Here is a 15,536-nt window from a genome sequence, read left to right as displayed (position 1 = left end):
CCTTTCTAAAATTCAGTAGGCATTTGGGGATTGCCTTGAAATTATGTAACTTAACTTCCCTGCTCATTTGCAAGACCCACTTTTAGAGGTCTGTATCATGGATAACCACTCGATAATCCATAGACTCTAGTACTTATTGTAAAGTCCAGCAATGTATCACTTTCATCTATGTTCTACTGGCATAACTTTGCTATGATTGTACTACACGCATGAAATCAACCTTTTCCCTTTCCTTCCGTTTTTCCAAAATTTAATAGCAAATTTCTTGTATTAGAAATTTAATTCGTTTTCTGAAGAAAGGACATTGCCTGGGATGAGGGTCTCCTCATGTGCATCGATACACAACCATCGTCAATCATTGCTATGTCATAGAGCTTCGAGTAATCAAACCACAGCCCCTTGTCTTATTCCATAATGTCGAGTATCCACCCATGCTGCCACAAATCGATGCTACAATGATGTCTTTCAATTCCACTTCCTGCGAACTGATAGAACTCTCAGGGAATTCCATACTGCTGAAATTATTATTTAGTATTCGGCATATATTTGTAAACAGATGTATTTTATACGCAATACAAAGTCTCACGTAAGTTCGGCGATAAGTATGTTCAACGCCACAGGCTCGATGAATACTGACAAGTACAGGCAATCCAAAGAATAAATCGAAGAGACGGCCATGTTGATGGCCACCACGTCCAGAAATCCGTAGAATGAGTAGTACTGCAAAGCGCTTTCCGTGAGAGAGAGGTCCTGAAGAGTATAGCGAGGTCCAGAGGTCGTCCAGCGATGTAGAGTTCCGTTGTAGTAGCAAGACTGCTGCACACCTGTATGTAACCTAAGTCACCAATGAGAAGACATCAGCACAAGCAGCAAGCAGCAGATTTGCGATGTTGTCTATGGTATCGCCAACTAGCGGTACAGTTTTGTACCCGATGAGCTATTAGTTGACGAACCTCAGTAGACTACACCCGCAAACTGCATCATCTCTGGGCTACGGCAAGCGAGAAGTGTTACCGGATAATGCCAGGCCCTGGAGCTGGTGACAGGGTGTGTTATCATACCTTGTAATCCTTTTATAATCTTCAAGTAAAGATCTTGGAAGCAGCTATTAACCTACGAAACAAGTCCTGGGATCACCGTCGTTGTGTCATGAGGAACTTGTCGCAGCGACTGTTTTGGGCGGATAGCGCGTCAAATGGTTCAAATGGCTCTGAGCACTATGGGACTTAACATCTGAGGCCATCAGTCCCCTAGAACTTAGAACTACTTAAACCGAACTAACCTAAGGACATCACACACGTCCATGTCCGAGGCAGGATTCGAACCTGCGACCGTAGCAGTCACGCCGTTCCAGACTGAAGCGCCTAGAACCGCTCGGCCACCGCGGCCGGCTGATAGCGCGTCGAACAGTGGGTACTCGAACGCATCGTCCCTACAAACAGACGTTCGCTAACGGTACGTACGTTGTTTGACTGTTTGTGAGAAGTTCGCATCGAGAGCCTACGGAGATACACCGCGAACAGAACTTCATTTGCACGATTCAGCCGTCACTTTCTAGCTGTGAAATTGATTATCCCCATTTTCATAGTTTTAAAGGAAACCAATGGAGAGCGTCGAATGAGAATTCGAGAATCTCTTTATGAAGCATCGAAAACTGGAAAGCTAATGTCTGACCAAGTCAAATGATATTTGACAGACCTTGTCTTTCCCAGCGCTGGAGAAAATTCTTCATTTTATGTGTATGGTACAAAAAAGGTACGGTGTAAGCATTTCTTTATTGATTACCGTTATTGTAACAATTTAGCACCGTAATAACCGGTTAGTTATTTTTTCAAATTACAAAATACACGCATGTGAAACGGTAAACTATACAACATACAAAATTGATTCACAACGTGATATAGCAATTTAAAACATAAACCAAAGTAAGTAAAACAAATAATTAGAATAATAATCAACGTTTAGATTATTTAAATACGTACGTTACACATATTCCGACAGCACACTGTGTACAACTTATTTTCCAAAAATTGTATTACAGAAACAGGCATTACTATACATGGATGTATGTGGCGTGAAAGCTTCTTAAATTTAGGTTGTAACAAAATTGATTAATGGTAGTGGAATAGTCTGCAAATTTTCAGACCTTTTCAAAAGCTGATTATACAGTTTTCAAGAACAATAGTTACTTTTAAGCTTTTATTTAAAAAAGAATTATATTTCATGGTTTTGTAGTTACTCCCTCTGAACCTAATGTGACAAATTACATTTCGAGGTGTGTTTTACCACTTAAAAGTGAAACCGGGCACAAACAAAAAAGTGCGTATTGCATTATTTTGCCTCTTCTACAAACCCGCCAAATTTCATACAGAGCTTCATTCACCTTTTGTTAAACAGTTATAGACGTCATTAAATTTAACACTTTACTCAGTGACTAAATAATTTTGACAAAATAGTCACCAATTATACAACATTAATAAATATGAACAGAGATTTTGCGTGCCGTAAGTTAAGAAGCAACAGTTAACCAGGAAGGCACTTAAATCCAATGAAAACAAACCCAGTTAGTAAACTACAATTATAAAATTAATTTAATCTTCTGTAACAATCTGGAACAGAATTTTATTATAAAGAACAACCTAAGGCTTCAAAATCATTATAGCACAAATCAAGGAGGCGAAAACATACGTCAGTAGAACCAGAAGAATCACCATCACCTAAACGTGTGACTTCGGCTCCACATGTGGCAATCTTATTGAAGCCAATAGCAGTCCATGAATGACGTAAGGTGCCAACCGCACAGGCCACCCTGCTGGACTCGCGGCAAACAAGCAACTCCCCCTTTCTCTCTCTCTGCTCTCTCAACCATGAAGCGATACTCTTCTCCTCCGTGCTGACAGTCGGCTGTTATCTTCATCGCGAAGGGGCCTAACTTTTAGCTTCCCCCCCAATCAACGCCAGAGTGCACCAATACCTGTCTACCACGCCCTAGCGAACAAAGAAAGCACCTAGGCGAACAATCGACAACCAGAGAGCCGCAATGGCTCAGGGAATAAAGAAACATGTAAGTGGGGTTAATCCAGAACGGATGCAATTGAATTGCATGACTGTTCGTTTATAGAGTGTAGAATAATAACAGCTACCAGTCACAACAGAATGTGATTTTATTTAATACACAACCGCTTTCGGGCTTTTGCCCATTTTCGGTTGGTTTTACATTCAGTTACATGACACAATCATAAATTACTTGCTCTCAACTCTAACAAAAGAAAAAAAATTGATTTTCCTCCCACATCAGAACAAATATTCTATGACAGGGTGTTAATCCTCACCACTATCGCATTTGACAAAAATGAAACTGAGTTACTTGAGGAAGGCCTCGAACATAAAATTCCACCATTGTTCAATAATAACAATGTCTACTATTTAATTGTCTGCTCTAAACTGGCATGTGACTCAGGTAAAATGAACAGTAATGAACAGATAAGTATAGGCTTAAAATCAAGACATCATACAAAAAACCTACAAAACCAAAAAACACACAATTGTTCAAAAACTGACTCCAGACTGTTTAGGAATATCAGTAGAAAACTATCTGAAATCAAAGTTTTGGTTGTGAAATCTGACAAAGGAAACTGAACTGTTATTATGTGTGAATCTGAATATATCAACAAAACTTTGGAATTTTTTCATAAGAACAACATACATAAAATACAGAATGAATCTACACCAAGATTTCAAGCACAGCTAAGGAAACTACTGAAATCTTCTGATTTCCTGTTATCTGGCTCTGATCTCCTAAAATACCTTGCCATGAACCCGACACAAACGAAAATTCGTTAAGTTTCATGTTTCTGTATATCTTACAGTTAACTCAAGAAATGGCCCAGCATATTTTATCAGGAAGAAGCTAAAAGACATTCTCATTAATTTTTATACTTATGAAAAGAATATCTCGATTAAGAATAGCAATGATCTCATAGAAGATCTCAAAGACATACCAGTACCAGAGGGTGCCAAATTTGCTTCAGTAGATATAGTAAATCTTTACATCAACATACCAACCCATGACAAAAACCACATAATTAAAAACAACATATCAAGGCATAGAAAGCTATCAAAGGCTGATATATGAACTCACTGAACTGTTAGAGCTAGTCCTGTCACATAATTATTTGTCTTTTAACAACAAATTTTACAAGCAAGAAGGTGGTCTCACAATGGGTAGCAAACCCTTGCAGACATTTACATTAAGCAATAGAAACTCGATTCTTCAAGTCAGAATTTTTGTTTGAAGAGAAAATAATTTATTACAAAAGGTATGTCGATGACACTATTATCCTGTTCAATAGTAGAACTGAGGAGATTGAAAAACTTACAGATTCTCTCAGTAGAATGCATAACAACATTAACTTCTTTGTAGATCAATGTTCTCGATCTTACAATCTCTAACATTAATAAAAACCATTTGTTTCAAATTTACCAAAAAAACACCGTCAGTAATGTTGCCATAAACAACTCTTCCTGTCACCCAAAACACACCCATTTACAAGGAAAATTTAATGCCGATTTGCTAACCTTTTTCGCAACAGAGGTGTTGAAACATCCTTCAGCACTAATAATAATCTACAAAATCATGTCATTCACTGCAGCAAGAGAAATATCCAGTGTCACAGTAAATCAGCTATTCACAAACTTTCATGTGACAGTTGACCACGGTTCTACATAGCCCAGACAGGAAAAAATTTAATTATTAGGTAATGGGAACACATGGATGCGTTTTAGTTAAACAATTTGGATAAATTCACTCGTGAAACACATCTGAAAGAACATGGCCACACAGTGACAACCATTAAGGCAACCTGGAGATACAACACACAGTCAAAAAAGGCAAGAAAATGAACCTTCTTGAAAAGCGTGAAATTTACACTCATACCCCCAGCCACTGCACTTCATTCTCAATGAACAAGCAGACCAAGAAAACAAGTCATTTCCACCATCTTCAATGAAGTTTTAAAATCTAAAACAGCGGTTACTCATTTCCAGCTCACAAATAATAAAAAGCGATGCTGCAACGTTGAATAATTTTCCAGCAACCATTTCACATATAAAACACAGTATGGTTCCATCATCATGTAACAGTTTCATTTCCATAATCTGTAATATTTTTCGTGTTTCTGTGTGTGTAACAACTTCTAACTTCTTAGTTCTAATTGATTTGATCATGACCACTGTTTTCTTATGTAAACATGTTATATGTGAAAATATGTGCTTCTCAAGTTATTAACGTACACTGTAACAAAGGCATAACATGGAAGTACTGATATTTACTGTGTTGTCTAATATATAGTTAATGAGTAAAAAATCGAGATATTTTTGTGATAAATCTATTGAATGTAATATGGAAACGACATGGATACTCCAGTTGTATGTAAGTACTATAATACTTTACTGTGGATGTTGCTTAGCAAGTTCCACTTGTTTCATTGCAGCTGTTTAGTTATCATCACATTGTTTTGTATCTAAACAGTTATCACCAGCATTGAGCTCTGATCACATAACTGAATGTGAAACCAAGTGTAGATGGACACAAGCCAGTTTGTGCATTAAAGAAAATCGCTTTCTGTTGTGACTGGTAGCTGTTATTATTCCACACCCCAAACAAATCTGAGCATTGACTAGTCTAAGAGATCTCTGTACTTGTCATTAGGGCATGTTCTATGCATCATGAATGACATCCATACCAAGAGTAAAACAGACTTGGGCAGATCTGTAACACGATTCCTCTGTAATTAGTCTCGAACGACCTGTAATTAACATGGGTAGGGTTTTTGTACATATCCATTGCTTGATTTTTGCTACGACCTCGACAACAAGATATCCAAAACTTTCCACGAGACCCCACTGAAAAGTGCTCATGCTGAATATAGTTCGTGGCATTACCTGTCACTAAAATGACGTTAAATACAGTCGTGAGCCCAGGTGATTTTTTAGGAAAATAAAGAAAATACGTCGTAACGGGTGTAGCAACACCCATCTGCGAAATGGGCCAAGAGTGTTTTGCGATCTATTGATCTCTCAAATAACTGGTCCTATGGTGTGTTCGAGAGCTGCTGGAGTTAGTTATAATACATACAACATCTTTATAAAGATAGAAAAATCGCTTTCATTTCAATTGATCTCTGTAGAACCTTCTACAATTATCTCCTGAAAATAAAATGCAAAAACAATATTTGTTCACTAACAGCGATTTCACAGAGACGGTTCAGCAGTAAAATTTTTACATGGTATGATATATCGAAAATATTTAAACCGCTTAATCTTCAGTCGGTTTTTAAATGATACTGTGCTCTTAAATCTCTGTAAAACACCAGTGTTAATCTTAAATAATGACTATTTTCCAATATGAATGGGAAAACAGTAGAGTTTGTGATCAATTAAAAGGTTTGTTTGAACACTGCAGTGGTCTACTACGTATCGTCGTATTGAACATGGCATCTTCTCCTATTTTTGAACTGACTTATGCAGACAGTTAGCCTACAAGAGTTGAAATAAACCATAAATTAGAAAAACGTCCTTGGACCTACCAAGGATCGAGCCCTGGACCTTTGAACATTAGTCTACCAATAACAACGAACAATAAAGTAATTTATATGAGTCTTCAACAAAAAAACAACTAATTCTTAAAATGTAAATTCAACTTTATTTATCGTTGGAGCGTATACCGCAGTCAATATTAGTTATCTTACTGATAATTTGTTTCAGCAGTATTATGATCTGCTCACTGGAAGTTTTCATCATGTGAATATTCTGTTTCCAACAAACATTTTGCATCAAACTAAGAAATTATCAAAATTTATTTTTAGTAGAGTTATCTTTTTATTATCTATGGCAGGAGAAATAGTGTAAGTTTAAGAGCCGCTGAAGGCGAACTTCAGTCAGCTGCGACATTTGTTTACACCATATTAAAAAAAAAAACTCGACACCAAGTCAATAGCTGCTCTCTTCCTTAGAACCTGCAGAGCACTATTAGACAGGACAAGCAGCCTCTGAAACGGAATGATAACTCTCGTGACTTCATTAAACTGCACGTGTGATCTGTTGTGTAGGCATTTTTTTCCCTAACAGGGGAGCAATTTTCACCAGCAGAATAGCAAGAGTGTGCGCGGCAAAGAGTACAGTATTGACGTCCAATTCCCAGCTGCTTCTGGCAATCTTTCGAAAATGATTCACACTTGAGCAAAGTTTCTTAGATAGCTTGATGTATCATTGACCCAGGTAGATTATTAAGGAGTTTTAGATTGTTTTCTGAGACACATTCACTATAAAAATAGACAGTGCAAAACAGATCTAGTGTTACATTTACGAATGTGACTATTGCTTTCAAAATTAGTTTTTGCCAGGTTTTTATTATGTCACATCCTTCTCTATCTGTCTGCCTGTTTGGTACAAATTTTTCAATTGATTCTAAATGAACTTCCTGAACAGCTAGATTCTAGAAATATTAATCATAGCTCAGAACTGGATGACAGTGCAGTATTAACTCACTTTCTTGTGAGTGGGGGTAAAAAGTTTGGTAACGCCTAACATCTCGGCTGCCTTACAAGACTAGCGTCTTGTGCAGATAGTAACAGAATGTGTTCCAGGTAGTACGTGAGCAGATAGGCACGACTGAGAGAAGAGTGGGGAAAGAGGAGATGGATACCATTATCTTTTCTACTTGTCTGTTCGTTACAAATTTTGCAGTTGGTTTTAAACTAAGTCGCTAATGAGCCAGAGTCTTGAAACTTCGACATAGCTCAAAACTGAATGGCAGTTCAACATTAACTGGCTTTCTTGTCTAGTGTGTGGGAGAGTGCATACATTGTGCTCCGTTGGCATTGCCCCCTTTTCCTGTTTCAGCAGCGAATGGTTCACAGGAAGAAGGAAATTTTACTGGTATTTTTGCGATACATATGTAGGAGGAAGTAATATATTGGTTGAGTCAGGTGAAGAGTAGCTGAAATTAGTCTGAAATTTAACACACGTTTCTGTTGTAATCTCATCAGAATGGTCGGGTGGAATCCGATTTCAGTAGGTAAGACCTGATGGTAGGGCTCGACTGTGATGCAGACTCCACGAAGCCATGGATCCAAGTTGGCCAGCCACCATGGACGAGTTAGCTTTAAGTAGTTCTAAGTCTAGGGGACTGATGACCGGGACTGATGACCTCAGATGTTAAGCCCCATAGTGCTTAGAGCCATTTGATCCAAGTTGTCAACAAGGCACTGGGCAAGCTGTTGGTGGCTCCATAATGGTATGAGTTGTGTTTACGTGGAATGGACTGGGTCCTCCGTTACGTTCGGCTAGTTGGAGACCATTTGCAGCCATTCATGGACTTCATGTTCAAAAGCAACGATGGAATTTTTATGGACGACAATGCACAATGACAGGCCACAATTCTTCACAATTAGTTTGAAGAATATTCTGGACAATTCGAACGAATGATATGGCCACTTAGTTCACTGGACATGACTGCCGTCGATTTATGGGGTATGAGCCATGCTGCACTGCGCCAGGCTGAATTAGATCCGACACGATATTAAGAGGTATTTCATAACTTTTGTCGCCTCAGTGTACTTGTAAGACTTAAAACGAAAAATCTACATCTACATCCATACTCCGCAAGCCACCTGACGGTATGTGGCGGCGTATGCAATAGATAATAGTAAGGATGTGAACTATTGGTGGTTCACTTAGTTTGTTGTGTAATAGTAAGGATGTGTAATATTCATGTGTCATTTATATACTACATGCACCCCTCGTTTCTGTTTTTAATCTTGTAGTTGTTTATCATCACAATCATGTCTATCTACGTGTGATTAGGTACATATATTGGGCTCCGAAAATTTATTTTATACTTTTTAAACCGATTTAAGAACGCAGTGCATTAAAAATTCATTTTTATATAAATAATTGCTTCTGCATCATAGTTAGCGAGGAATGTGCGTACTGGAAAGCCCTTGTCAGTTACCTTAACTATTTAGAATTGAGCACACAGGAGACAGTATGAGAGTTACACTAGGCACTGTGCGACGCGTTGGCTGTGCAGTGTGGTTCGGCGGCATCCTGAGCCTCTTCCTGGGCGTGAGCGTGCTGTCGTGCGTCGAGCTGCTCTACTACGCGGCTCGCCTAGCGGACGCCCTGCTGCGCGTACCGCCGCTCACAGAGGCGTACGGCATCGGAGGCGGGGGCGGCGGAGGCGGAGGCGGAGGCAGAGGCGGCAGGGGCGAACCCAGCGAATCCAAGCGCCGCCGACTGCCTCCGCAGCGAGTGCTCGTCCAGCCGGCAGAGGCGGGCCTGTCCAAGTGGCGCTCCAGCGGCCTGCTGGAACGCCAGATAGCTGCCAAGCAGGCGCCGCTCTTCTACTAGCCTGCGACAGTTATCTGACAGAATGCAGAATACCCATCACTTCTGTCCGGCCTATTTGCGGCGTAGTAGTCGTCCGTCGGCAAGTTAACACCTGAAAATTGTAGTTTCCCTTCTCATTCCTACCTTACTGCCAGGAGCTTACACAGCCCGCTGCTACAGAAACACAGCACTTTATTTAAACTGTTCGAGCACAGAAATTATTTGTCAAAAATGAAAATAATTTTCAGGAATTGCTAGTAACAGTTCTTTATTGTGTCACAGACACAGACACATACACAAAAACTAAAAAATGAGTTTTCAGAGTGATATATTGAAAGGTATGTGCTAAGGTCTGATCAGGGTAACTCCAGAAAATAGTCGGTAGTTGCCAACCGCAAGGAGGAACGAGTACAATATCTTTGAGTAGGAGGATCTTTGATGGTTAAGAGGGCCGGGCACGCGCAGTAAAAAAAAAAAAAAAAAAAAAAAAAAACACAGGGAGTTGCAGCTAGGTGCCCGGAGGAAGCAGACGTGTGGTGACAGCGTTAAGGTAGGTCACTGCCCCTGACCAAACTTTAGCACATAAATGACAGAAGATATATAACCATTTCAAATTGGTTTTTGTTAGATAATGTTCAGAGCTAGGATCTGTATGTCCAAGGTTTGACACAGTAAGCGTTTTGTAAAAAATTTTTGTAAGAGTGATTCGTGCTACAAAAATGTTTGAAATGGTAGGTTTTGTGTATGACTTAAAATTTTAACAATATATATATATTGAGATCAACATTGTGTTTAAATCTAACAGCCTGAATCATAATCCACATCCTCTGCTTGTATTGAATATAAAAATGAGTAGTAAAGTAAAGTTACCCACCAATGAAAGAACCAAGTAAACGTCAGGGCCAAAAGTTAATTTTCCAGTACCATCTTAATGCCATTGCACAAACGGCATTATTCTCTTAAACTTGATTGCTGAGTCAAATACATGTTGCATTTCTGGCAAAATGGAGGAGTGCAAGAAACAAGTTCACAGACGCAGTCAGATGCAGGTTTGCTGAATAATTAATTTAGAACAATCTTATCAATGGTATTTTCACAAAAAAGGATACAATCTAGGTTAGATACTTTCAATATTTGGAATTAATCTTCAAACAAGCGAAATTCACGTGCAGGTTGATTCATATAAAACAGTTCTGTTTTCTGGTGACGGAATGTTATTAGTGAGGCCAGCAAAAAATGAAGATATCTACCATATAGTAAACGCTTTTACAAGTAAGCTCAGTAAATGATCAACAATAAAATGGCTCACAATAAACAACTGGAAAACAATAGCAACAGCTTTTCACAGCCGTCAAAATAACTTTTTGGATTACCCTGATGTCATCATCAAGAATGAACCCATTTCAAACACAAGGGCAACAAAATCGCTTGGTATCTGGATACAAAGCGACAAACATATTGAATACATCAATTCCAACTCCGTGCAGACTTTTGTCTTTTGAGGACCATAAAATAAGGCAAAACAAGCATTCACTGATGAGTAGGTGCTGTATACACCGCGCAAAAAAAGTACAAAAGTATAGCTTTTTAGAAACCCCGTAACTGTCTCCTAATGCGACGCATAAATTTGAAATTTGGCTGAAAGGTGCCGACAACCTTCCTATGTAATTGTACAAAAGCGTGCCCTCTATGACGTCATTCTCGGGCTCGGCGACGCTTAGGACAGCAAGGTGTCGACACATGCGAAGAAAAGGCCAGAGTTCAGAGGTTCATGTCACGTATAAGGTGGGTTAATGATGTCATACTGGAACCAAATTTCAGCACAATTCTGACCAACGCCATCGTGGAGGTGTCATACAATGGGAACCTCGTCACACCCTCTCTTACCCTCATTTCACCCCTTCTTCTGAACTCTTTGCGCTGGAGGTCAGAACCGCGATATCCAGTACTGAAAACTCGCGTTTTCCTTATGGGTGACACTCCGCCAGTCAGAACCGACATTAAAAACTTTAGAAGGTTGTGTAAAGGGGGTCAATGAAACGATCCCTTCCCTTGGAGCGTTGATTCCCACACATTTCGTGGTCGAAAACGACAGTTTGCTGCGCGATGAGCAACAAGGCCATGTCGACAACGTTCGACACTGCTGAAAATCTGGGGACGATTCAGCCCTACTCTAAAGATAATATCGGCTCCAAGCCCATTAAATATGATCTGACGCCTTTGAAGTGAGGGAGCGTTCAAAACCGTTCAACGAATTTGAACTTGGCACGAAGCAGCAGAGGTTGTTTATGCTTTTTCAGCCCTCCTGCTTCGAAACCTCCTATCGTGTGACCACAGGAAGGTGCAACAGTGGCATGCGTTTGAATAAAACAACGAAGGGTCTCTGTAAGAGCCCCCTTTCCCCCGCAGTGCGGAAACACTCCCGGTGCCACCTTTGTTGAGCACGTTAAAAATGTACCAGTTATAGACTTCGACACCTACTCGGGTGAGTGGTGCCTCGCGGTTGCTCTGGCGTCTAAGGGCAGGAAACAATTTCAGCAACCCTTAGATGGGGCTGCCTGCTCTCAGACGCTAGAGCACTACGCTACAATGGGGTCAGATCACGTTCAATGGGCTTGCAGCCACACAATGTCCTCAGATTAGGATTGAATCTCTGAGGGGTGTCAGCAGTGTCGAACATTGTCAACAATACCTCTCTGCTGCTCACTGCACTGCGAACTGCCGATTTCGACCGCGAAATGTGTGGTAATCAACACCCCAAAGTAAGGAGTCCTTTCAGTGATGACCTTTATGTCACCTCCTGAGGGCGTTTCATGCCAGTTCCATGCGGTGGTATGTCTGAAATGTTTTCCTCGGCCACCTATAGGAAAAGCGCGTGTTTTCAGCGCTGGGTGTCCCGATTCTGACGTCGATCGCAGAGACATCAGAAAAGGGATGATATGTGGTTATTATAAGATGTGATGAGCTTCCCATCCTGTAATGTCCACGATGACGTTGGTCAGAACTGTGGTGAAATGTAATGCCAATATGACATCATTCACCCACTCTATAACTCACTTAAATTTCTGTGCTATGGCTCTTTTTCGCACGTATCGACATCTTGTGGTTTTGCGCAGTGCATATTTTAATGTATACCTGAAAAAAGACCTTAGATTCTGGGGAAACTTCCCACCAGTTCTGGGGACCTTCAAATTAAAAAAGACCTGTTAAGATTGTTATACACAGCAGAACTAGAGATTCATATACATCATATTTGAAGCACTGAAAGTACTAAATGTACAGTCTATGTGTATTATGGGCTCACTAATGTATATTAAAAATATAATTATTAATTACAGTAGAACAAGAAAAGTAGTAACATACGGAATCGCAGTACTAGAGTAAAAGGAAAATTAGATGTACCCTAGGCTGATATAAGTTTGTGCCAGAAAGGTATGTCCTTTATGGCAATTTAACTTTTGGACATGTTGTCAGATGGTTTAAAATGTATGATAATTATCAAATGCATTTGAAATACCTATTAAAAATATCTGCACTGATGCTGATTTTGTTCAGTTAGTGAATACAGTATATGTAATTTATAATATGTCTGCATACATTTTTTTTTTTTTTTTTTTTTTGTACACGGTAGTTATAATTCGAGTCCAGTAACATCTGATACATTCTATTACATATTATCGATGGACTAAATTAGTATATACACAAAAGTCCTATACAGCATTCTCCTCCTTTGAATTTCCTGCAGTTCTGCTATGACGCACTACCTCAAAATTATGTGCCTTTCCAGTGGTTTGATAAACAATAAATGAGTTGCAGATTGAAATATTTAGTAACCTTCTAAATTTTCTCATATACCACTCATCACTTTAATTTCTTTCCATGAGAACAGTCTGTAGTTCTTGACTTCTTCTGACTCGCTCACTTTCCGACATATATTTCCTTGGATCTAGGAACCACTGACCGTCGTGACAGTAATGGAAATTCATTCATACCCTTTCCTTAATTTTTTAATGTTGTTCTGAACTTAGATCCAATAAGGCAATTTGAAAGACACGTCCGTTTTTTCAACATTGTAAAATAAAAACGCTGACCAACTTTAAATATTCCTTTAGAAGAATGATTCCCAAATTGTGCCCAGCAGCTGTATCAGAGGAGCCGCTATCTGAAGACATCCGCTGCACTGACGCATACAAAAACAACGAATGCAAATCCATTGAATTACATCCACGAACCGTCCTAAGGTACGTGCTATGTAGTTCTGATCGACGTAGTTTCGGATTCAAAAGAACAAGTTTTTTATTAAATTAAGAATAGTTATGTCATGTCTCTTCACAAAATAAGTGCATTGAAACTCTCCGCAAATTCCGATATAAATATTTTAAAATTAAATATAAGAGTTCAACTTTCAGAAAAAAATACAGCTATGGAAAAAAATTTAACGAAGATAATGTTGGGGATTCCTTTCCCTCATTGCATTAGTTTTTAATCTTAACGTCCATCCATATATATTATGGATCGATTTCTGCCATACTTGGTACGTCTGTCTCTTACTATTATGCAATAATCGCTGTGGGGGTAAGAACAGCTTTCCTACGATAATTCAGGAGACATGACTACCTAAACAACATGATTCGTGAAAAACTGCCTCATTGTGCACAATGTTTAAAGTTATTACGTCTTTTCTGCAAACTCTACTCGCAACTCATTTTGCTCATTGTATCCACATATGCCGCTGAATTTACATACAAATTTATATCATTGTAAGACACATAATCAGGAGATATGACGTCATAAACACTGAGATGTGTTCAAGCCGCTGTATTATGCATGACGTTTACATTTTTTACTTCCTTGCTACCGACCCTATTCCCAACTCATTTCGCAGACAGTATCCACATTTGCTGCTGAATGTACCTACACAAATACATCATATACGACATATAGGCCACCTCGTTATCACTGAGATACATGAAAAAATCCTGCTTCATGTATTAAGTTTCAATACATTTATTCTTTACTACTAAGATATTCCTACAGTCTAGTCAGTGTAAGGGAATCCTATGTACTTGGTAGCGCTTTTGATAGCTTTCAACCGCGAAGCTCAAACGTCTGCAGGTGAAAACAGTCGCCGTCTGTAGAGCTATAAAGAGGCGTTACCATAGTGACGTTTACAAAATGGCGTTGTACAACAGCTGCACCTAGCATACAGAAATTGTCCATCATATTTCTTAATTCACATATTGTAGTTACACATTTTCACATTATGCTCGTTCCCTTGTACGACTGTTTCGTAATTTCATAGGCGTTTTCACGAATACATGGAAATAATTTTTATCAATATAATGCTACAAACATAGCTCATTTTTTGTTTCGGTTTCTAATACAAAATTGGCAAAATGAATACCCGGGCAATTCCGGGTTTGTCAGCTAGTTAATAGTCTGTCTTGAATATTTCGTCTCGAAACATTGAATCTGTTTTTGAAAACATATTATCAAAGCTTATCAAATGGTTCGAAAATGGTTTCAAGCAGATAATTTGCGTGGACTCGAGACCCATTCACAGCCAATTGTCCATCTGATATCCCTTTTTTAGAAGGAGGAACCATTCTGAGTTGTCCACAGTAGCACATTGACGACAGAATTTCTAAGCTTTGGAAGTTCATGAATACCAGTTGCGCAGTGGTAAAGCTGACAACATTAATTAGATGCGCACCGTAGTAAAGAGCAAACATCTTGTGAAAATTAATGCACGACACAGAATAGAGGCTGTAACCAGTTTGATTTCGAGATCTGAGAAATTGTGTACAGGACAACAAGCTCATCCATCCCGTTACGGTAAATCTATTCAACGAAATATTTACAAATTTGACATAAGTGTTTCATTTACTATTACTTTTTTGAAATAACACAACTGTTCTTGATAACTTCAATAACTGTAGACAGACGGATATTTTCACTTAGGGGGCCACGAACAAAAATCTGATATACTATTAAGGGCGCCAAGTACCAGAAACGTTAGGGAACCACTGTTATAGAACCTTCTAGTTATTCCCAAGCATAGTGTCGACGACATTTCTTCCTGCAAATGCTAGAAGCTCATAACAATCAAGCTGTTGTCGCTTCACCTAATTCTGGACCGTCTTCGC

The 15,536-nt window shown here is 39.1% G+C and overlaps 1 protein-coding gene across 1 annotated transcript in view; it reads left to right on the top strand.

The window, feature by feature from the left end:
- The window catches only part of LOC126188495 (sodium channel protein Nach-like), a 122,701-nt gene extending 113,290 nt beyond the window's left edge, over nt 1-9,411 (top strand). The window contains exons 8-9 of the mRNA XM_049930099.1: nt 9,092-9,192; nt 9,310-9,411. Coding sequence (XP_049786056.1) covers nt 9,092-9,192; nt 9,310-9,411 — 203 coding nt within the window. The remainder of the gene's footprint in view (nt 1-9,091; nt 9,193-9,309) is intronic.
- The last annotated feature ends 6,125 nt before the right edge of the window (nt 9,412-15,536 follow it).

Source organism: Schistocerca cancellata, chromosome 5 (genome assembly GCF_023864275.1).
Source record: "Schistocerca cancellata isolate TAMUIC-IGC-003103 chromosome 5, iqSchCanc2.1, whole genome shotgun sequence".
NCBI classification, from domain to species: domain Eukaryota; kingdom Metazoa; phylum Arthropoda; class Insecta; order Orthoptera; family Acrididae; genus Schistocerca; species Schistocerca cancellata.
Note: the sequence above shows the minus strand (reverse complement) of the source record. Positions and strands in the feature narration are given on the sequence as shown.